Source organism: Corvus kubaryi, unplaced genomic scaffold, assembly GCF_017639235.1.
Source record: "Corvus kubaryi isolate FWS band 111438036 unplaced genomic scaffold, C.kubaryi_AGA036_p1.0 37334, whole genome shotgun sequence".
NCBI lineage: Eukaryota > Metazoa > Chordata > Aves > Passeriformes > Corvidae > Corvus > Corvus kubaryi.
This window is the reverse complement of record NW_024581108.1, coordinates 10,867,167-10,892,044: the sequence shown is the minus strand read 5'-3', so window position 1 is coordinate 10,892,044 and position 24,878 is coordinate 10,867,167. Positions and strand designations below refer to the sequence as shown.

Below are 24,878 nucleotides of genomic sequence, written 5' to 3'. Positions count from 1 at the left end.
GCAATTTTAAGTGACCAAACTAATTGGGAAGAGGAAGTCTGGAAAAGTGCACTAAAAGGTCTATGTTCCATTATTCAAGTGAATAATAAAAACAACAACAGTCTTGGAATACAATGCACCTCTTCCAGTCTTACAGAGCAGTTTCTCAATACTAAAGGAGTATTTAGACATGGAATGAGGAGAGAATTAATCTATCAGGAAATTAAAGGTAGCAGATTAACCAAAACTAAAAAATTAGTACAAAAATAAAGGACAGGGGAGTCAGCAAGTCCAGTGCAGCTGTTATATTTTCAAGAACAGCCAGCTTTCTTTTATAAAAATCTAATACTTAAAATTTGGGTTTAGACTACTTCAGTTGGGCCTTTTCTTTGCTTTTTATTTTTAAATATTTTTTGTGTTCTGCAGGACTTCAGCTGCTGGTTGCACAGTTTTGGGCTCTATTGATAAACAGAAAAAAAATACCAAACAATCACCCTGAAAGTGATTCATTGTTCTATGATTTTGCATTCTTAAGCACCTCAGTTCCCCTTAAAGCCAGCTGCACAAGGGATCACAGCAGTGGGCAGCAAGAAATATGCAGGTCTCCTCAAGAGCTCCCTTCTTTTTTGTTTATTTTTTTGTCTTTTCAAGGTGTTCAAAGGAAGAAGGCATCAGAGATGTCTCGATTAAAGCTCTTCTTGAACATTTTCCTTTTGAATTTTCTCCCTGTTTTCATATGATTGGGAAACACAGGTGTTTTCACCTTGATTGGAGTAAGAACTCCAACCGCTTACAAAGTATATTGACATTAACGAGCCATTCAATTAGTTCATTATTATCATGAAACATACAGCAGCAATGCCAGTTAAGGCATCTGGATGAAACAATCTGCAACTGAAATTTCTCTCACGTTAGGACGCGAGATGCTGGACTTAGTACATGATTCACTGTGTATTTTAACTCTTTGACAAAGAATCAGAGACTTCATCCTTATTGTATTATTTATGCAATCCAGCTTCTCTGTTTTCCCTCCCAGGCCCAAGAAGAACTCGAATCAAAGATAGTAAGGCGCTAAAACCAAGATCTCAAAAGCAGTTGAGACACTTGGACACATAAGGCTTGCTTCCATTTAAGGAAACAGTGAAAATCCTCAGAAGAACCTGGAAGGAAAATCAAAGTTTGTCCCTTGTCACATGTGCAGTTCCCTTGGTAGAGTGCTTCGTATGTAAAAAAAGAATTCAATCTTAAATTCTCAAGAGGTATAATCATTACCAAAGGATAAGAATCACTAAAGAAAAATAGCAGTTTTAGCAGATTGCCACTAGATGGAGCAATTTAATATTAAGATTTCCATTTATAAAGATTCTTTCACTAATACACCTTTCTCATTACCGATTTATTTTTCGTTTTTATGCTAAGGACACTTAGAAATGCTGTGTCCTTGGATATTAAGCAAGTAAGAGGAAAGCTGCATATGAATAAACACTAATGTTTCTATATTTTGCCTGTATTGAAGCAAAGACTGGAAACAGTGTAAGGTAAACTGCAATTCTAAAGTGCTTCAATTAAACTGTTCATTTAATTAATCCACCAATCTACACTCCCTAATCTTCAGAAACTTTTAAGCATTAAGAAATATTAAGCAGTTTATCAGAATATTATGCTCTCTATTCACCCAACACCAGAACTTTTTGCCAGCAGAGATTATTCTACCCTACCCTGAGCCTTAGCCTAACTATTATGTATTTAGAATTCTTCTGTATTTTAGTATCAAACTGAGAATTAAGAATATTTTTTACTGACACAAAAGGAAAAGAGGCTTGACCTCACTAGTCTGAGTCCCAATTTACATCAGTTGTATCTAAGATGGCTGTAGAACTACAGTGCCTTCTGCCAGTGTAAGACCAAAAGTTGAACCTATGCTTACTTATATTTCTAATGTTAGTTTCAAGCAACAATTTACAGTTGTTACTATCCAAAATACTTCCTGATGACATCTATCTGTACCTTGTGAAGGTGATGTGTATGTTTAAAAAACAAAACACTGGTGTTTTTGCTGAATGCAGCTCTGAGGCACCAAGAAAGTAAATCCTCAATGATTACATGGGTCTTACAATCCTTCTTAAATACTGGATTTGCTGGGAAAAGGGGAAGCAATAAGCAGAGCTAAGGACAGCCTGTGAACAGCAATCCCCAACTGGCCTCTGCTTCACCTTTTTCTTTTAAAAGACGCCTGTTATACTATACTTACAAAATATTCATGTTTTTGATTGGTAAGTATGATAATCTAAGCATCATGAAAACAAGTTATACTGTCTGCAGCATCTAAAGTCTGCAAACATGATAATACAGTATACAATTTTATTATCCTTCTTATTATTGCACTTTTCTAATGTTAAATCAACCTCTACCTGCATAGCAGGTGCAAATAACAACTGGATTTACTGTTGTATTTAGGTCCATAGTGAAAATCCATGCTTTTAATGTCTAGATGTGGCGCTTTCTTCTAACAACTGTTACTATTATCTATCATGATTAGTGATAAACAAACCCCAAACATTAGGCTGTTTATGCAACTACTGAGGTAATTGTGCATTTCTGTCTTACAGAACTCAGCCATGGTTCTAAAGATTCTGAAGACATATATCACTGATATATCCCCATCATGTCCATCATTATCATGACCACATCTAGCACAGGTTCAATTAATCTAAACTCTCTTATCTCAATCAAATAGTCATTAAGGACATTGCAGTTCAATGGACCTCAGAATGAAGAGAAAGCATATAGGACGGGAGGAGGGTAAACCTTATTTTTTTGTTTTGAGATTATTACAGTTCATTTTTATGCCTTGCTCCATCACTGCACTACTTCCAGGGTGGAAAAGGGGTGTATGCAGGCAACATAAGAAAGCAAAGAATGAGAGCATGCTGCATTAGCTAGAGACATTTCTAGCACTTGTGTAAAAGCTACCTCCATTAAAGCTAACATGTTAACACTGCAGCAAGCAAAGACATAAATGAACATAAAGAATATCCACATTATCTTATTTCAAATATCAAACCAGTATACTTCAGACCTCTCCTCCATTAACTCCACCTCAGTGATTGCCTCTGGCTGACTGCTCCTTGACAGGGCAGATACAGAAAATAGATCAAGGCTCCTAAACATTTTTCCCCATGTTTTTCAGTAGCTTCTAGCCTCATTTTTCTTATCTATAAGGAACAAACAAGTTCACTAACTGCAAACTACCTGCTAGACAGCAAATCAACTTGAAAGCCTTTTATATTTCATTACGTGATTATAAAAAACAATTCAAATCCAAGGCCAGACTGAAGTGTGGGATTTTAGTGAATGCATTTCAAGCAACTTAACTCAAACTGATTCAGCTTAGTCCTTAAGACCTCCAGTGTTTTCCCTAGAACATAAAGCCCATGACATTAAATCCTTACAAGAAAACACTTTACACTTAAAAAAAACCACTGGCTTTTAAAAAATCTTAATTTTTTTTTTAAAATCTACGTATCTAAGGAAATTAAGAGAAGCACAATAATTTAATTAGTCTCACAGATGCCTAATCACTTTCCAGTCAGAAGAGTCACTCCACAAATAACTTTGCAACTAGGCTTCAGTACAGAAATCTCACCTAAGCTTTTCTACATTGTGGTTTTTTTCAGAAAACATGAGAATGCCAGCAGATTCATTCGCACAAGAGAAAATACCTTTGAAGAACCTGAAATGCGTGGAAGTTACAGCTAGTAAAAAAGGTACATCCCAAAAGTGACAAGTGTCATGAACTTCCCTGCTCGCTCATGTTAAGACCATCCCTCTCCAGGGGTGGGGGAGAAAGAAGAAAGAAAAAGAAAGGAAAAAAGAAGACAAAAAAGAAGGAAAAAAAAGAGAGAGATACTAGTCTTACTTCCCCTTATGCTTAAATAACACTTAAGGGGAATACAATGTAACAAGACATCTCTGAACCACAGGGTTCATAAGCAGCAGAACATAAATAAAAGCAAGGTAAAGTTGCACTAAATCACATGACAGCAAGTTTGCCACAGCCTAAAAGCAAAAAAATTGAAGGTGAGGGAAGATAGGTAGTTAAGACGAGGAAGAATGAGGGGGAAGTACTAACATGTTAGGTATCAGAACGTTTTTCTCTTGATATTGTTTGATGCAATTGTCATTTTCTTGGAAAGTTATTAAGCTCTCTTCTCTCCTGGGGATGTCAGTCCCAGCAGAGCAAGAAGAATGCAATTAGAGCTAGCTACAAACCTGCCAGGTAACTCTTGTTCTAAGTGTTCATTAGATGAAGATGGATCTGCCCTTTTAATTCGGAGACATTGCATACTAAGTACAAGTTAATAACTACTTAGGACTTCATTCCCTGACAGAGTTACATATGCAGACTACTGTCTCTGAGAAGAGATAAAGACATGGAGAAAAAAAACAGCCATCAAGCTGATAATGACCAGAAATCATTACCATCTAAGACTGAGTGTCTGATGAAGTCTGTTTCAGGACCATTTGACATCGTTATTTATGTGTCCACGAACATATCAGAGTTAAGAAAACATGGATGTATAGATGCTCTATCACCAGACATGTCATACACAGGACTTACTTCCTGTTTTTGTCAGTCTTTGCTGCAGATTTCAAAACAGCAAATCAAAATTGGTGGTTGAAGACGACCGGAAGTTCCCAAGTCACACACATCACCTTCCATAACAGAAGGTGAGATCAGTCTGTCGATAGCATGATGCAGAGGAGAATGGACACAATCCTCTGACTTCTGTACACCCTGCTGCAAGCTGCCAGCAAATCTGCAGTCTAATATTTCTGGAAGCAACAGATTGCCCACAGGCAAGTCAAACCCCACATTACAAGCATGCAAGAGATATCCCTGCAGCAGCCTTTCAAGTACAGATCTCCTTTGCAAAGATTTCTCTGGGTATGCCATGTCTGACTCATCCTCTGCAATACATTTCCCTTTCCTCCAAATGCAGACTGGGATTTCAGCTAAAGTTGCAAAACTTTGTTTTATATTTGAAAAGCCTTTTGCAGGAACTTGATTTTCCTAGAATCATAGGAAGTTGCACACCTTAATGCTGCACAAGAAAGTCCTTCAATTATCTCCTGAGCCTGAATTTTCTGACGTTTACTCATAGCAACTTTAGATCACAGCCAGCCACCTACATTCCCTCAGAAAATCAGCCTTCTTCGTAACAGGATGACATATTTTGAATCACTCTTGAATTCATTTTGCCTTGTTTTTGTAGCAAGCTAAGGTACTTTCCCCTAGTCACCATTTGAAGTAACGTGCTTACAATTTACAGAAATAAAGCAGTGAGACCAGGAACCATCCAAAGGTTACCTTGCTTGGACTGATCTCTCATCTACGTTGTTAGAAAATAAGGTCTTGATGTTACCAGTGCTGCACTAGGCCCTATTCCCTTCAGTGGACTCAATGAAAGCACAAGAGTTCTTCTGGGCAGTTCATTTGCAGAAACAACACCAAGTATAATAAGCTGGATCCTACAATCAAGTTTAATTAGAATCACTGGGACTTAGCAAAGGTGTAGAGATCCATACTGTTGATCCACTTGTGGGCTCACAGCCTTAATGTACAGACATAATGCATTTTGTTATTACTTCAAATAATCCAAGTTGATCTCCTCTAGAGAAATGAGGTCTGATCTAAACAGCTGGTTCTGCACAGGCAGGACTTTCCTCGCCTCAAGGTTCCACTGACATTAACTGGCATAAGGCTGACTTTTCCTCCTAAGAGAAGGATGGAAAAGAAAAACAGGAGGCCATAACAGGAATGAACCTCCTTCCCCTGGAGCACTCTTTTCTCACTGACTGCAAGTCTTCCCAGGGTCAAGAATTAATAAAACAGATAGTAAGATAAAGTCTGCTGCACTCCACACCTCATAACATCTGCCTACGCTTAGCCCTGGGTAATAGTATGTAAACACAGAAGACAAATTTTAAGCAGAAAGTGTGCAGCAATTGCTAGGAGGGTTATGATTACATCACAGTAATCCACATAGAAATTCTAAGATTAGTTGTGTAATTAAGAGTAATAAAGGAATAGCTTAAGTACACATGAAATTTGCAAGCACCACAAGAGCTAAATAAACTTATGTAGTCATTTTAGTTTTCTGTTTATGACGTGTCATAAACTTGTCCCCTTCACTGCCACTGGTACACCAGTAAGAGACTCAGAGAGCCCGCATGCTCTCAGGAGCCTTTTCTGACACGGAATTCCCTTTGAGAAATCTGAGTGAAAGGCAGGTGATTAACTCCTTAGAACTACTATGGAAGCAGTGAGTTTTCAAAAAAACGAAAATTATCCACACTTTTGATTTTTTTTTCCATTTTATATTTTCTCCTTTATGGCATTTTCTTCAATAAATACCAGCAAGTTGTTGGTCTAAGAAAGATTATTATATACATTTAAATTTCCCTTAAGGTTTAACCTGACCTAGATATATTTATTCCTAAATCTATTGGAAGATGTAGTATTGGAAGCTTTACAAAACAAAGACTTCTCCTATTCCCACAATTATTTGTGAAGCAAAACAGGAAAATGGAAAGTACTATTCTTCATTAATATACTGTTTTTTCAACATCTCCAGGCTGAAGTAAACAAATAAAGAAGGCAAAAGATGGATATATTCTCCATCTCATTTTTTTCTGTGCCTCATAGTTCCAGAACTTCATAAGATTTTCAAAGGATCCAACTTAGAGGTCAACTACGCAAGAGTAACACTGCTTTGTCTAGAAGTCAGGGACTAATGGTTACATTATTAAAAATCTGTTGTGGTGGTGGTAGTGCTTTGGGGTTTTATTTTTAAACTAATGTTGGGGCTACACTTCTTTTACATAGTTAGTTGTCTTTATTCCTAAATGAAAGAACCTAAAATACTATCCCAAAGTAGATTTGAAGTGTGAATTTTAGCATTCCCGCTTTATGAGACAAGGATTTCCATGAACAGGTATCAATATTACTTGCAAAATTAAATAACCTTTAGCCCTCCCCATTAACAAGGTCACTAATCCTTAGAACTTGTTCTGTGCTTGAAAAGGTGGTGAGCTGGCCTAGTATTGCTCGGCCCCACTCATCTAAGGACACATGTAGAATCATATCCAATTTCTTCTTTTCAAGAGTTTCATTTTGCCCATCCCTAGGCACATCTCTACATTGTTTTCCCTCTAGACCTACGTCACTAATTTAAACAAGCAAGATTAACCAGAAGCTTAAATAAGAAATTACCTTTCTTCCTGGTAGAATTTTGCCAGTAGTAAGTACAATAATATAATTAACACCTACCTGGTGCTCTTCACACGTCAATGCTCATTTCTATACGCATCACCAAGTGAAAGTAAGCTCTTTCTTAGGTGATATATTGTACTACTTAGAACTATTCTAAAAAATACATTTGATGCTGCTTACGGTGTCCTGAACATTTATCTAAAGAGTTCTGTACTGTGCTTAAGGGTTCACAAGGTCTGTTTTGCACCAGGAACACTGAAAGTCTCAGCTATTCGCTTTTCCAGGTCTTCATGACGAGGACTTTAATAACACAACTTGAAGAACAATTAAAGGCCTTAGCCAGTAATACTGACATCCGCTTCATTCGGTTGCTCTTCTAGCTTCTTAATTGACAACAGGGATGAGCTAACAGAATAATGGCTGAAGAAATTGCATTCACATATTTTAAGGCACAGGCTGAACTCAGGATTCCATATAATGCTAAATTCTCGGACTTAGCTACTTAACTGCCTTCTATTTTGGGACTCATTCGGAATGTTCCCTCTTGCTCAGTAATTTACTATCACAGTACTTAAATGCAGAGCTACATTTGTCCAGGACTGCCTTGTGCTTTCCAGACTCTGAAGGAAGAACGACTAAGTATCAGAGATTTAGCTAAGCTAATATTGTTTTCTCAAACCAGTTTCTCTTTAGATTCCTGTGCCACTACACTTCCATCAAAGAATCTAGGACCGTGTCCTTCCAAGACAAATAACATTGGGAATACAAAAAAACATTACAGGCCTTGTCTTGACAGGGGTAATAATATGCTCTAGGCTACACTTAATAGGCAGGCTAGGTTAAGCATGAACCAAACCCAGTTGCCTGTTCTAGAGAGAATCTCAAAGCTTGACTAACTTTGCTGACACTCACTCATATATCTATGAGTTTTCTCTGGGGCACAATCTGTGTTTCCCTCTGACCACGTCTTGTAACCTATACATGCAAGCACATTGATTCTCCTCCTTTGCAATGGGACTAGGCAAGGAGACGAGCTGCAGTAATGGACCACATATATGCTGACAAGTATATGAAGTCACTAAGTCACAGTAATCCAGTGATTTCTGATTACTTCTTTATATCCTTCAACATCTGTTCTTAAAACCAGTTCAAATGAAGTTTTAACACAGTTTGGAAACATTCTACCATGGTCAAAATGAGAAATTATTGCATAAAAGTCTTCCTCTCCCCATCTCCCCCATCCCGTTTGTAAGCACTGTGCCCAAAACTTCACCATGTGCCACACACCATTTCACGGCTGTTGACATGAAACCACTAAAATAGGACTGCTTCATACCACTGTCACTGAAGCTGTGCTAGCGCAGATTTTACTGAATTCCAGTCTTTCTAAAATAGTGACTTTTAGATGATCAGCAAGTAAAGTTTTCCTCTGAGCCTGTAAATGACCGGCCACCTAGAACAGAAATTAAGCCACTGGCTTCACGTGGACTAAGTCTAGACATAAATTTGAGTATGTACAAGATTATGAACTGTATGAAACAGCTACTTAGATATGTCAGTGAAACTGTAATTTCAGTAAAAATGGGTATTGATACTACAGAACTATCTTAATATTTCTTTTACATGAAACTAACTGTGTGCACATGTTCACAAACTTCTTTCCTACTGCATGATAGCACTTTAGATTGTCAGGTTTGTTTAGTGCTCAACAGTGGAAGTATAAGAACACTTACAATGTTTCAAATTTGCTAGGAATAGTAGTGATAATTTGTTGTTGACTTTTCCCATTCCTATTTCCTCGAAAAAAAAAAACAACCCAACCCTCCAAAGTTTAACTTGCATTCCTAGAGCAAACAGACTACTGTTGGCCTGTAGCCATACAGAGATGCAGTAGCATACACAGAACAAATGCTGATGATGCTTGCATGAAGTTAAATCCATTGAAAATGCCTCAGCTTATGAATTTGACATGAGCTGCATAGAGTAAAAAAAAAAACCGAACAGCTATAATTGCTTCCACAGAGCATTTTGCAGTAGTCCAATTAGGTGAATGTAACATCCAATATTAGGCGGAATGAGAATGCATGTGGGTATAGAGTGGACAACAGAAAGCACATGTTTATGGATAGGTGAGAAAAAACCACCAACCCTCCATACAGACAGGAAGCTGAAAATAAATGGTCTTGTCACATGGCGCCAGGAGGAAAGAAAAACCATTTCCTCCCAGACACTCAAACCGATTTTGAAGCTCTGAGAAGCTTATTACTCTGCAGATTAACTGAACAGTGCCAGCCCCCAAAAAACTCACCAAGAACCCCAAGTACAAATGATTAGCCCTTTAAACTATTAAAAACGGCATTTACAGCCCCCACTCACCACAACCTCCTGGGCCACTGCTCCAGGTCCCCAGGGCGGCAGGTGGCTGCTTGAGACAAGCGTGACCTCTCCTTCCTGAGCTACCTGCCTTCGCTAACCAACAGAGAGCTTCACCTGTCTCCTGGGCCCGGGAGAGCCGAGCCCCTGCAGCCCTCAACACCAGGAACACGCCACACGCCCCCCAAACCCCGCCACCACAGGACAAAACGACAGGATTCCCAGCGCTGCAGCCTAAGGGAGGGGGAAGAACCACCAGCGGAGTGTGCAGGGAAGGAGGTGGAGAGGCCGCCGCGGGGAGTGAGGGGCTGAGGGGGCTGAGCAGCCTCGCGCCCGCCTTCCCGCGCTCGGCGCCTCGCGCCGCTCTGCCCGCGCGGGGGAGGTGGGGCCGAGCGGGCGCGCGCCAGCGGCCGCCTCCGAAGGAGCGCACTCTTCCTCCCCGCACAGTCACGTGCTCCCGGAGCCGCAAAGCAGCGACGCCTTTGCGACAGGGTGACAGCCAAATGGTGCGACATCGGCGGCGGCCGCAGGCGCAGCAGCGGCCCGAGCGCTGCCAGGGCCGAGCGCCGCGCCCGGGCGGGGAGCGCACCGCGGGCACCGCACGGCGGGGAGCGCACGGCGCCGCTCCGCACCGCTCCGAGCGCGCTGCTCCGCACCGCGGGGAACGCGCCGCACCGCGCCCCACAGCCCACCGCGACCCCCATGAGAGTAGAGGGGGCAGCGGCGGCCCCCCCGCACACGCCCGCCCGCCTGCCTTAGCACGGAGCGCTCCCCCCGCCCCCGATGCGCCCTTAGTCCCGGACCCGGGCCCGCCTCCCTCGCTCCCCTCCCCGCCGGCGGCGGCGGCAGCAGCAGCGCCCAGGTGCGGACTTCAAACCCCGGCGCAATGGCGTCCAACGCGGCCGAGAGGGAGATCCTCTTCACCGAGCTGCAGGTAACCGGCGAGGGGCACCGCCCTAGACCCGCTCCCCTCCCTCCCTGGCGGGGAGGACGGAGGAGCCGCCGCGCCCCGCCGCCCCCTGCCCGCCGCACGGCGCGGGACGCCCACCCCGGGCTGGGGGGCCGGCGGAAGCCCGTGCCCACCCCAGGCCTCTTCCCGCTGCTCTCCCCCGGGAGCGGAGGCGCCGCCGCCCGGTCACAGCCCCACCCCGCCGCCGGCCGCGACCCGCTTTTGTCTGCGCTCGGCTCCCTCCTTCCCCCGCCGAGCGGCCGCGTCCCTCCGGCGGGGCCTGCCCGGGGCCGCGCCCCCCGCCCCGGCCTCGGCCCCACCGCCCCGGGATCGCCCTCCGCCCGCCCTAAGGCTGCCCGCGCCCGGAGCCGCTACGGGGGCCGGAGCTCTTGCCCTCCCCCGCCGCCCGGGGCACGGCGCTCGTCCGGGCCCGGCCCGAAGGGCTCCCGGTGGCCACCCCACGCCCCCGTCAGGGTCAGGCAAAGAGCCTCTCTCTCCCCTGGACATGGCACCGCGCAGGAGCCGGAGCAGCTTCCTTCTTGTAGGCCTTGAACGCCGAGCTTGGGAAGAGGAGAAAATGGTGCGATCAACGTTATTTGTCACACGGCAAGGGTTCTTGTCACTACAAAAAAACAATCCCAAAAGACCCCGCAACACTGTTAAAGGTTGAAAGCTCAAGGGTTAGAGGTTTCCATCCCTGTAATCTGACCGGTTTTGGGTGCCTGTGCAACTGCTACTTTTCTGCTTGTCAGCTGCAAGGTTAGATGCAATTCCGGAGCTTCACTTTTTGTGCTCGTCTTTAAATGTCAGCACAACCTGCTACCTCTTCGGCTTCCTTGTTCTGAGGAAAGCTTGCTTTTCTTTTCTTTTCTTCTTTTTTTTTTTAATATACATCACTAAATCCATGCAAGCTGTTACGTTTACCCACACAGAAAATGTGTCTCTGAATTTATTAGTTGGACAATGAACCCAAGTAAGAAGTCCATAAATGGAAAGTATTGAATTTAATGCTCAAATAAAAATTAGAAAAGCATGTTTTAAAAAACAAATTTTATTTCCTAAATGCTGTTAAGTTCTCCTGTAATTTTGACTGTTAGAGGTGTGCTCACTTGAATAGCAAAGGAAGGGAAGGCACAACAGATGTAGGTGTATACTTAATATTGTAGCACGTGAGATGGCTGAAGGCTAAGAATCCATCAGAAATGCTGAACTTTAATCAGTGGCTTGTAAGTGCCTAGGAAGAATCACTATGTTAATATAAACTTGATACGATGACATATAAGCTGGTAAACCTGTTTGAAGTGGTGAGCTGTGTGAATAACTATAGTAGTGTTTCAAGTAAGCTAAGTGGAAGCAACATTTCTGTAAAAGTACCCAAACTGGGGTTCCAATTACTTTAAACAGAAATGAGTGGAGATTTTTGTTTTGGGAGATGGGAAGGGTTGGTTTTGGTTTTGTTTTGTTACTTTTTTCCTTGAAAGGTAAGACTGACAGTGATACTAATTTTAAAAAAATAAATAACCCAAAAAAAACAACCCACCAACAAACCTAGGGTGGATTCGATTCTTTGATTGCACTGTCTCTTCCATTATATATGGTAACTTTTGTATCAATAAATAGTTTCTTGCACAAGACAGAAAAGTTAAAAAGTTAACGTGGAGAATCCCAGTGGGGTTTAAGCTTTGTGAACTGCTAACTTTTAGGTATTTTTAAGAGGAACTTTCATATCAGAAAGAACTGCTGTAAAGATGGTGTTTTGTTTGCAGTGCTGTGTATTAGCAGTGAAAGGCAAAGGCATCAATATAGTTTTGCTTGGGAATACCTCTAAACAAATTGCTCTTCATACACCTGTGCATTAAAGTTGGTTTAGTGGTATGGTCAGAAAGTAAAGGGAACTGCAGTGAAGTGTGAGATACGCCATTTCACTCACATTTCTTCAGGAGGGAACTTCCTCAATCGTAAGAACTCTTAACTTGAAAAGTGCTTATATGTGAAATGGACTTTTGCTTGCATATTGCAATCCTGCACAGAAAGATGAGGAAGTTGTAGAATTCATGGCTGCAGTAAAGGTTTAAAGGGTCAAGTACATGGGTTGATCTAGATCACGGGTCATGTGTGGTTTAGATGTTTTGTTAATACATGTGAAAACTTACTGAAAACAAGCTAAACCCAGTGTAAATGCCAAGCTTGTTCCTGACATGGACTCTAAAGTGAGTATCAGTCAGCGATCAATACAACACATTGCTTTGTGCTGTGTTACGTGCTGTGTGCACCTGGTTATGACAGGCCTGTGTACTCCAGCATGCTGTAAGAAAACTCTTAGGCTGGGATGAAGTTGATAAAAGTGGATCAGTAGTTACCAATCAACTGAATGCTCCTGACAGAAAGATTGGCAGACCGTCACACCTACTGACTAACAGGATGTGAAGTGGATTCGGAGAAAATATGAAAAAGAAAAAAGCAAAATAACTGCTTGCTAATAAGAAAGTGGCAGAACATAGATGTGGTACATGTTCTTGTTTCAAAGGCTTAATTAAACAGGCCTTAAGTAGGCTCTAGATCTCACTTCTCACAATGAAAGTTTTGCATTTTAAATAAGTGATGCCATATCTCATAGAGCAATTTCTTATAAGCCTCTGCTAGCAAATATCCACTTGATATTTCTGTCCTGCTTTTTCTACAAAATATTGTATCCATTCTTCTGTATTTTATTTTACTTTGAACATTTTACAGACTGTTAGTGGGATGTGGAAAGTATATCTTGCTATTTAGCAAGTTTTGAGCTAAGTTTGTTCAAGGTGAAAAATGCAACACTTATTCCTCAGTACTTAGCAAATGCAAAATACAAAGTAAACTTGGCAGTAAGCAAATCCTCTCTTTAGTTTGTTCTGGTAGCTTCACCAGCAAAATTGCCTGAGATTACTAAAGATTGAAAGATTACATAAAGCCAGATTACCCTTTTTTACCTCCTTTTATCTCCAGTACAGGTTCTTTAGTAGGAGGAGGAATGAGCTTGGGTAAGAACCAGTATTGCTGATTGCCTTCCCTTCCAAAATTCTGCTGTCCTTCTCTGGGTTTGCATCCCTTAGAACTTTGTACACCAGGTAAACTAGCCTCTCTAGTGCTTGCTCTCAGGTTAATTGCACAGTCTTTAACTCTTTGCTTCCTGGTGGAAGTGGCAATTCTGTTTCTTCATAAGACTAAACTCTAACATATGGTGCTGTAGGTTATTAAATAAGGTATCCATGAAATAAAATATTGTAAGTTTTTTATTGAAAAAAGTTTGGTTTGTGTTTTTTCAAACCATTATTAAAAAGAAAATGGTCTTTTGTTAAGTGTGTGTGCTTTCTTAGCAGTAATGGTAGATATCAGTGTAGTAAGTTGGTATGGCTGGGTTAACAGAAATTATTGCTAAGTGTATTTAAATGAAACTATTGTGTATCCACAGTGATTACACTTTTGTCCTTCTAGGTGTTCACTACCGCGTCTTTTTTAGACAGTACTAAACTTGGGGCTTTTATTGTTAATGTTACAGGATTTATACTACAAAAATTTTTGCTTCACTCAAAGTTGTGTTTTGCAAAGCAATACTTGCTTAATATCAGGGGAAAAGAGTATATTACTTGGGTTTATTTGCTTAAATGAAATTGTTTGGTCAAGATCGAAAACTTGGTCTATGCCCCAAAAAGAATAAGCACGTAACAAACCCTCAGTTACTTCAAATGGAAATATTAAAGGCTCTACCTACTTAACTTTTCAAACTCAACCATAATACATACTTTTAATATTACAGAACGTTGTAAAAAATGCCTTTATACTGGTCAGCATAAAGGGATTTTTTAATGAATATCTTGTTTTAACGCCCTGGTCACCTAATTTCCTACAGTGCTGTACTTAGAGATCTTAAAGCATAAATTTCCTGACAGAATCGTGTTTAAAGGCCACAGTAAATTTTTTTTTAAATAGTGATGAACAGTACCACAACTGAAATATATGTAAATTATGATTATATGATGGCACATCCGGTATAGTTTGTCGTTTGTTTTATTTTTCCATTTCATATCTAGGACAATAGTATTTGTAAAACTAATGTGACTGAACAATGCTTAGTATTTTGTTAGTCTGCATGATACAAATTGGACAGTTGAGTCTGAGGTTATACTATTATGTTTTGTATATAAATGTGTATAAAACTGGGCACTTGTACTTACTAAACTACTAGCTGGGATTCTGAAGACCTGTATTTCATTCCTGGCTTCTCTGCTCTCAGCTAGGTGACATTAGGCAGATGACTTTGCTTACTCATGTCTCAGTTTTCTCATCTTTAGAATAGAGGTAACAATGCCAGCTTTTTTGGAGTTGGAAAGTACTGGGTATATATTATTAGCTGTGGCCAAGTGCCTAAAGACACCGTAAAAAGGTACAAGTAACCTAATTAATCTGTTTTGAAGAGGCATTTTAATTGGGCTGAACACTCAGCAGTAAGACTGCCTTCAAATAATATTCAGCTACGACAGATTAGCTTGAAATAATTTTGAATGACTCTTGTTTCTTCAGGGGGAGAGAATGTTACATTCAGGTGAAAATATCCTGAACTAGTCAACTGCAGTTTAAAAATGAAAATGTGTGTACAGCTGCTTGGGACTTCTTAGTTCCCTGCAAATGCTTTCAGAACTGGTGGATTTAGAGAAGCACTTCAGGGTTTTTTCCATTTGTGGATGTATATTATTCTTTAAACAGTCCTCTATTCAAATCTTGTATTAGCAAAATATGCATCCTGTTCTCAGTGGAACATAAACAGTCCTTAAAATACCTTTTGGTAGGTGCACGGGTGGAGTTCTTGGTTTTGTTTCGTGTTGGGTTTTTTTCCATTTTTTGAATTCTGTCAGTCTGCCTAGTAACATGGGAACTTGTATATGATGTAGAGTTGTATACATTTGACTGAATTACCTTTATCAGAGCAGCTGTCTTTTTAGGACCCAGATCTGTTATTTTAACTCAAGATAAATTATTAGTGATGGCTAGTAGAAAAGTATTTAGTTACATGTGTAATAGCTCTTCTGGAACAGTTTTATACATTGTGAAGGTCATTCATTACAATGTAACCTAAAATCTGCAGTAGAATAACTAGATAAATGTGTCCTTTACATTGGGAAAGAGTGGTTTAAGGATTTAATGTTGGAATTAAGAATTTCTTCGTCAGTCCTGAATTAGAGACTAAGACCTCTACTTAGATTCAGAGTAACAGTCTTATATGTGTTTTATGTGTGTTATGTGCAGTGGAGGGCTCAGTGTGCTTTCTTTTTTTTTTTCTTTTTTTTGCTTTTGCTAGAAATCACTTGCACAACTGGTATGAATTGGTTGATGGTAGGCTTTTTGTTTGTTTTGGTTTTTTGCTGCATGGGTCCACTAAGTGAATGGGTTCAGGAACAAGCTGAGCTGAAGCATCTCTCACGAGACTGCACGCTGTAGCATGGGCAAAGCATTTGTAAGGTACTTTCAAGCTTTAATTATTAATGCTTGGTCTGCAGTTCCTGGCACAAGCAAAAGAGCATCTTTGCTAGTGTTTGGTGTGGGTGCAGGAGGTTCTTTTTAAAGAAATGAGATTTATGTAGTAGAATCAAACCCATGGCTTCTGTTACTTTGAGATAAGATTCAGAAGTACTGTATTGAAACAGAAACTAATAGTGCCATTAGCTAACAAAATGCTTTAGGCCTGTCCTTACAAGTTACAGTAGATCTGATATGTTAGTTTATTTGAACTGCAGCAATACAATTATGTCACAGTGACACAAATCGACACCATTTTTGTTACTGCCGTTTTATAGCTGACCGGTTACCGGTTTGACACCCCACCAGTGAATTGAACTACTTGCATGGCAGTCTGGGAGTACATCCTCTGGAACAAAGTACTGTTCTCTGGGTTTTTTCATAATTTTGTGGGATGATTTTCCAAACTTTCAGGAATTCTGTCACTGTATGTCAAACAAAGAAGTTTTGTGGCATCCATCAGCTTTACTGTTGCAAATTCTGGTAGCTGGTGAGGATGATACGGCTGAGGTTCTGTGATGAGGAGACACTCACATGAACAGGATACTAGTGTGCATTTGTAGGCTTATGTTCAGCTAAATGGACCAGCTTTGCTGGGAATTGTGCTGCTGTTGTACTCTGGTTAATAGAAGAGGCTGAAAGGAAGCTATATGAGCTAGTGCATTTAACTTCTTGGGTAGGGTAAGTTGAGAGGGTTCATGTGATTAGTTACTCTGGCTCAGTTGTGGGACTGCCAGCTGTGTAGTGGTGAGCTGATTGTTTTTTAAGAGCAGGCCACGCCTTACATTTTTCTTGATGTCGGGTATAGATACAGTTTCCTATACTCTGTATCAACATTATGCCCACTGTGGCTGTACTTCCTGTTTACTGCTGCTGCGGTGTACAGAGCACTTCTGGAGTAGATGCACAGAGATGGCAAGACTGTGCTCTCATTAGTGGAGTTTGTTGCTTCCACTGGGCAGCCAGGAAAAAATAGGAATATTAGCAGAAGTGTGTTTTCCTAGGCCAAGTATATCTATACTAAAAGCCTTTGTTATTTTACTGTAGATACATTGCTGGCTATCAGATAGGTAACAAATAAGAAATGATGACTGGGAAGGGCTGGGCTGTGAAAGTTTAATATACGCAGCATTTACCTGTTCTTTTTTTGTGCCATAAAAAAAGACCCAGGGACAGCTTGCTCTGGCCCAACGTACAAATCAGGATTGGTAAAAACCTTAATGGGGACATGACTAAATTAGCTACCTTTTTCTACCTCCAATTCCCATGCATTCCTTTAAGCCTTGTTTTCCTCACTGGAGATGTATTGGTTTTTAAATGACAGAGAATTTCTGACTTCTTCTCTAAATAAGTGCAGATCAGAGAGCTTGAATCAAAAACCTCTAATATCTGGTTCCTGCCTGTGGTGTTATGTATGGGAGTCTGGTGCTTAAGCAAACTTTTTTTTCTCTTCAGGGTTTTCAGACATTTGTTAACTTGCAACATGGTAGTAGGGTTCATAGATTTTAAGTTTCCGTTAAACCCAAGAGCATGTTGGCCTGAAAATGAAAATAGCAGAATCACTTCCGTTTCTATTGAGAAGAACCAGGGAGACAGCTTTCCACTAACTTTCCACACTTGTTATTAGGATGTAACAAAATACAATAGGCAGCAGATCTATAGCCAGGAGAAGGCATAATTGAATCTGCAATACCAAGGTACTAATAGATTATATTCAAGTTCTAAGATAAATCACAGGAATATTGTGGGGCTCTGTGTTACTGTGATGGAAACACTTGCAAGCAGATCGGGTCAGAAAGGAGAACTTTTCTTGTGGATAAATACAACAATAATAGTTTTCTGAGCCTTAAACCCAGAGAATATTGCTCAACTCTTGGAATGTGAGGGCTGATACACCTTTTATTTATTTTTTTTTATTTTTTTTTCTTTAGCTCTTAATACTCAAAGTACTGGAACGTCACTACCACATACATTTTCTCTAATGAAATTTAAAAAGTAAATACATGTACATGAATTTCATAAATATATATGCAATATCCTATGTACTCATATTTGTTAGACTATTAAAATAAATAGGTTATTAAAATTAACAAGAAGTAACAGTAAGTTTAATTGTTATTTACCTGAAATAGTACTTGTAAGTAATTGCAGTACATTGGTGTTCTGAAATTATTCTTCTATTCAGCTGCATGGATGTATATTTATTTTTATAAATAAACTTCATGTAACTTTTGAGGAGAAATTGAGAGTTGATGATTAAAACATCAGAAAAAATGTCCATTTTTTTTTTTTTCGAAGTCCCAAACACAAACTGTGTAATTAAATAGGTAACAGTAATATGGTTTAGTATATCACTGCTGCTATAGTTGGCCTGTGAATTTAAGAACTTTAACATATGTATTTTTGAAAACTGTCAAAATTATATTCAGTTTGATTTTTTTTGTTACAATAAGATGTAAGGCAGGTCTGTGACATAAATTAAGGATGGAAGAGTTCTAGTTGGTTCATTGATGACATCATGTGCTGGAACTGGAAGCTTTGCCCATACAGACTTGAGTCTGTTGCTCAAAGAAAGTGTCAGACTTTGTCAGCTGGTATCACTGCTGAAAGAGAGAGTATGTTCCATATTGTGTTGCTTTACATTTGCACAGGCAGCTATATGGTGAACAGATTTTGTTGTTTTGTTTTAGTGAGTTTTTTTCACCCCTACATTAGTTTTCAGTCAGATGAGGTTCACAATTGCAGTTCACTGTGTGGCCATAAAAAGATTTGTACTGGTATATATGAGTGAATGGTCTGGGGCAGGAACAAACTGTTAGGGGAGGTCAGAACTGCTGGTTCTTTAGGGTGCTTTTTTTTGCCTGCCGTGGTGGTTCATGCAGTGAAATGTTTATCAGATTACAGATTCACCGCTAAGGACTGTGAAGAGTCTGATTCTGCTGCTGGTGTATAGGCAGACAATGAACAGTCCAAGCACAGTCTGTGGCAATTCTTCTCTAGCTTTGCATTCCACAGAAAGTCTCACAGTATGCATGTGACGGCGAAAACCTGTTTGTCTGAGAAAGCATTAAAAATAGAATTGGTTTGGACATCATGCATGGATGGAAGACGTAGTTACATTTAGTTTGATGTTGAAGGCTGAGAACAGTGTTAAGGTTTTGTAGCAGTACATGAGGTCAGTGTAGGGATATAACCCCAACTTCATTAGCTAACTTTCAGAAGTGGTAAGCCTTTGCTGTTAAACCTCTTATGCACTCAATGCAAGAAGTAGTTTTGAAAAATCTTGAGTCTTTTTGTTATTTCTCTAACTGAAATGGAAGAAAAAGTGAATATATAATTGAAATGGATGGGGTTGAATTTTGGAGTGAAGGCAAAGTACTGTGCAAATAATACTATAAACGTACTGTCCATAAAGATAATGAAGAGACTGAGGTATTATATACAGCTTGGTATGAATACATTTGTCAGTTAATGAGTAGCTCAATGACTGTGAAATATTTGAATATTCAGTAGGGAAAAAAACCCCTGACAACGATGAGTTGAATGTTTGCAATAAGAAAATATCTCTGAATGGTCACATGAGCATCAATTAAAGCACTACTTAGAGGACTTTGAACTACTGTTTACAAGACTGATGCTGTGTTTCAGAGGTCTAGCCAAATTTGGGGGAGAAAAGGCCAAAAAATATGGTGCAGAACAAGTTTGAGGTAACAAAATGTTTTCAAAGTTCTTATGTTGAATTAATTACAGAATTATCAATTCCTTCTCATTCTCCTTGTACTTACTGACAAACCTGAGCATATTATTTTAAATTTGTGTTGTTGAGGTGAAATATTATGTTTATTTTAAACAAGGAGATTGTTTTTGGTGATTCCAGGTGTTCCAAAGCTGTCTGGTAACAGGCTTATTTCTGTAATGTAAGCTAGAAACTTTATGCCAGTCCTTAGATAAATGGAAGAAACTTGCTTGGCTCTGTTTCTACCTTTCTTATTTCTCTTCTGCAGGAAGAGGAACATAACCCCTTCCTTTTATGAGAGATTTTAGGACTTGCCCTATTTACATCACTGAGGTTGCTAGATATGAGATGGAAATTTCTTTTTCATCATTGTGATAGATGTTATCACTTGGATTTTTGAGTAACATAAGCCCAAAAGCATCCAAAGTTATTGCTGAGAATTTAGAAGGAATGCAAATTGACTGTGTGGCCTGTTGCTTTTTACAAGCACAATATGTAAAACCATCCACTGCTTTTCAATTTCATATGTTTATTTATATGGGAAGACACTGCAAAAGCAATTAAGTGGAATGTCTTTTAAGAGGATGTTTCCTTTATAGATAGATCTCCATATGACATGGCAAAATTCTTTCCTAATACTCAAATTTTGTAAGCTAAAATTATAAGATAAATGATGACAAAGAAGTGTCAGCTTTTCTGAAAAATATTATTAACCTCTAAAGTTGTAAGGGTGTATGCTGCCTGCAACCCATGCAGACCATGCAGGGAATTACATGGTCATGATCGGATGGGGAGAGCCAATACAGTAAACTAGATTCTAGCAAAAGATTATAGAAGACAAAGTCAAAGTTTCAAAGACTTGTACTGAAAAATACACAAATAAGCATACAGATCTACAGAACATTTTAAAATCAGCAAGGCCTTTTTGTAGACATATTCTAAACTTAGTGGCAGCAGTAGGAAAGTAAAAGTAGTGTAAATCGTACATGCCTGACTACTCATGTAGCATTCTTGAACTGCTGCCCATTTGGGACTCTGCAATCTCCTTTAATGGAAGCATGTTTTCTTCAATATTTGAGTTTGTTTGTAGCTTATTTATAAGCTCATATGAAGCCGTTGTTTTAGGCTGAGAATGCCTGGATGCCAAAAGTTATGATCTGCAAATTATATCTATAACTAGAGGTCCTCAGAAAGTTTATTTAAATTTTGTTACTGAAACTTAACTCATTATTTAGGGAATTTTCTTCAAGTAGTTATGATTTGTGTCTTTGGTTTCTCCTCTCCTGAAGAGATGGGAACATGACATTTTGAAATTTCAAACAGATAGTGCTTCAATATTAGAACAAAATAATTTCTTTCAGAAGGTTTTTTAATTTACTCTACTTCTTTATTCATGCAAGTTAATGTGAGTCAAACTAAGTATTCTTCTGTTGGGCAAAGATTTTAGTTTTAACTATTCATTTTTATCAAGCTGGTTCAAATATGATTCCTCAGCATGCAAGCAGGCCACTTCACAAAGTAACATCTCAATGTGACTTTCTTCCTTTTCATTTTGTATGTGCATTTTTCAAATAAAATACTTACGTATGGCAAAGTACGTGGCATTCATCAGCAGTTAATTTTTGTTTTGGGGGCAAACTCCTTTCTTGAATTCTGCCTTTAGTTGTAGCATACTACATAATGCAGAAACAATTTACAATTGTTAATTTAATTGCTTTAGAAATTGGTGTTCATCTGTATTAGATGCCATACAAGAGAGCAAGAGAATATATTCTCAAGTTTTAATTAAACTAATTCTAACAGATTTTTTTTAAAAATCCCTAGCATTTTCTTAAGTGCAGGAGGAAAAAGAATGATGGCCTGCTGTAGAGGGGTATCCAGTATCATCATCTGTTTTTCAGGTTAGCAGCCAGCACTAATTTGAAGTGTTTCTTTTTGATGGGAGTAACTCAGTGACACTGTCAGGGCAGCAGTTTCTGTGCACATGGAAATTGATTTCTTTAGGTCCAGTGGCATTCTTGAACCAGGTGACCTTGGGTATGAAAGAAAAGCGAGGGAGATCCAAGTTCTGCTAATGGTCTCCCATTTTTGTAATTTTTTTTTTCTTTCAACAATAGATTATACTATTTTATGAGCTCAAAAGTAGCATTTCCTTGCTTATGCATTTGCCTCCCTTCCCATCTGTTGCATCTACTTTAATTAGTTCACTGTCAATTAAGGGTTTATATAGTACTTCAAGTAAACAGATTTTTAAAACTTAACTGCAGATACCCGTATTCTGAATTGATTCACATACATTTTCTGAACTATGGAGATGAATTATTTTCTTCTTCATTTCTATCTGGCATGTAGTTTTTTCTGAAAATTCTTCCACTAATTTTTGTCTTGCACTTTGCCAACAATGTACATTGAAAATGTCAGATGTTTCTAATTACTTTTATTAATTTTTCCACTGTTATGAAATAATCTGTCTACTGTCCTGAAATATATATGTTTCTTTATTGCAATGAATATACTTGAAGCTTAGTACATAATGAAGTCCAACTACTGGGAATTCCTGCAAGCCTGAGATACAAAAGCAGTGAGCATTTTAGAGGCATATACTGGGAGTGAACAGAGCTGCCTCTTCCTCACTCAGGGTTAGCAAAAGGAAGGGCTGGCTGTGGTTCTGGCATCTTCAGCAAATGGGGAGAACCTGTGCCTAGTCAGAAGCATTGGCTGTACCCCATAATGTTTATAATAATGCTAGTTCATTGTGTCCTGGCTGGGTAAAACTGTGCGAAGGGCATGAAAAAGAAACCAGTAATGCTCAGAGAGGTCAGAGATGTTTAGAGTTGAGGGGATGGTAGCCTGAGCTAAATATAGTAGTTTAGCTTAGTTTGGAAAACAGTGTAGACAGATTGGGACCGTACTTTATTTCTGTAGTTTAATTTCTTTTTTTATTACAGAGACTGATTTCTATTTTTCTCCTGTGACTCTTGACATCTTTAATAGAATATTTGAGAGAGCATCAAAAAACCACACCCCACTCACAATCGCCCCCTTGCAAATACAGTTAGGAAATAGCCACAACCCCGTAATATTTAAATTTCAGAATATGCAGGTCTCTTTCATCAAGTTGGAGTCATCTTCCTGCTGGTATTTTTCTGTCAAAAGTTAATTTGTGTATTTTTGTCTCCTAAAGGTGACATGCTTTAGATTAGACAGGTCATTGTAGAGGAATACATTGTAGATACTCTTGGGAATGCAGCAGGTTAAACTTCAACCATAAATAGCTTCTGACTGCAGTACTTTCTTTCCTTAGCTTAGGGCACTTCTTCATGAAGGTTCTGCTGAATGTCATATCTAGTAGTTCTTAGTTATTAATAAAAGAGAATATTGTACATTTGCTTAACGTATTTTTCATGCTACAGTTTCTAGTAGTACCTGTAGGTTTTTCTCAGGCTGCTAACTGAAATGCTCCTGAACTAGAACGAAGTGGAAAACTTTTAGTCTTGAAGAAGAATGCCGCAAAAGTTATGAGCATACCAAAATCAGATTCACATTGACAACAAGTACTCCTAGGATGTTTTTTGAAATTGTGTTTATGAAAACTTCTATGTGCCCTGTAAAATAGGGTGAAGCTTTTAATATTAAAAATGGGTCAGTTTAAGATAAACAGAGGTTACATACCACATTCAAGGTTCCGTTCACATGATTGCTACTGGAAAACTCATAGAATGCATGTGTAACCTTACCCACTCTGAAAGAGGAAGGGTATTGAAATCACTAACAAGCACATCTCATTGTGGATTTTCTAAATACTCAGCAGTATAAAAAAAACCATCATTCTCCTAATCTAATGCAGTTGTAAGGTGAGACCTTTTTGCCATTGTAATGTATACTTGGGTTTATAGGATACCCTTTAATATTTAGTTTTATAGGTACGCCTATACATGATGCATTGAAAAGCTGTTGTTTTGTTCTGCTTTGTTTCTGTTATGTTACAGGTCTCACTGGTGCATTGGTTATTTTGAAACTAATGCTTCCCATTTTCTATTTAACTGATACTGAACTGTGCTGGTAACAAGAGCTAGATGGAAGAGAGTCCTATGCAAGTAGGTGTGCAAAACAGGAAACAGCTTACTTGGGAGATGGTGCTGAGACTGAACATAAAAAGTAAAACTTGTTCAATATGCATTAAGAAATCCTTTGCTAAAATCCTAGGCTTTTATTCTACACTTCTCACTGCAAACTCCACATGTAAGTCATATGTTCATTTTAGGTCATAAGAAAGTAGATTTACTTAGAGTAATTGCAGTCATTGGGGAATCAGAGCTCCTAAAAACTAGGAAAATGTAGAGAGGTTTTAAAACCAAAGCTTTAGGCAGATTTGTATTTAGAAATGTATTAAAATTTTTTTGTAATCCATATAGTAGTAAGTGAAATCACCTGCCTCTTTTTCATTGCTGTTGCATGTAAAGCAGTTAAGTCAGGCAATTTTCTTCTGACTTCTGTTGTAGATTAAGACAGGATTCTATTTCTTCATTATTCTATAATGCCTACGGAATTTTTAAGTAGAAAATGGACATTAAGAGCCAGTGAGAATCTTTCTTCCATATTTTAAGGGTCAGAGAAAGAAGGATTGCAAAAACACTATTCAAATGTATCACAATGTGCATCAGTGATGCTCTGTAAAGTCTCAGATAAATGGGGATGTGAAGTAATGCTTCTATAAATAACCCTCTGTTCATACGTGAACTTTTACTGGAAGGATATGGAATGAGATGCCTGCATCTCTGCAAGTGGAATTTTGGGTGTGGCAGGCCCAATAGGGAAAACTGATCTTTTCTCTTGACCACCTGTAAAGGATGAGGAAAGGATTTAAGGATACTTTCCCATCCTTCTTTTACTGCTGGAGGTGAAAGCAGGAGCAGGATTTCCAGCTGGTTGGAGTGTAGGCTGTGAACTTCAGTAACTTCAGATATAACAACCCAAGCTACTGTGAAAGAGTCCTCAATCCTGGAGTGTAAAGA

The 24,878-nt window shown here is 39.2% G+C and overlaps 2 protein-coding genes across 2 annotated transcripts in view; one reads left to right on the top strand and one right to left on the bottom strand.

Moving 5' to 3' along the window:
• Positions 1–10,332, bottom strand: part of LOC121666003 — an 85,881-nt gene extending 75,549 nt beyond the window's left edge. The window contains exons 1-2 of the mRNA XM_042031052.1: positions 10,314–10,332; positions 9,632–10,273 (exon numbers count right to left, since the gene is read on the bottom strand). Coding sequence (XP_041886986.1) covers positions 9,632–10,273; positions 10,314–10,332 — 661 coding nt within the window. The remainder of the gene's footprint in view (positions 1–9,631; positions 10,274–10,313) is intronic.
• The window catches only part of PKN2 (protein kinase N2), a 55,484-nt gene continuing 40,869 nt past the window's right edge, over positions 10,264–24,878 (top strand). Inside the window, 2 exon segments of the mRNA XM_042030261.1 lie at positions 10,264–10,378; positions 10,380–10,562. Coding sequence (XP_041886195.1) covers positions 10,331–10,378; positions 10,380–10,562 — 231 coding nt within the window. The 5' untranslated portion in view covers positions 10,264–10,330.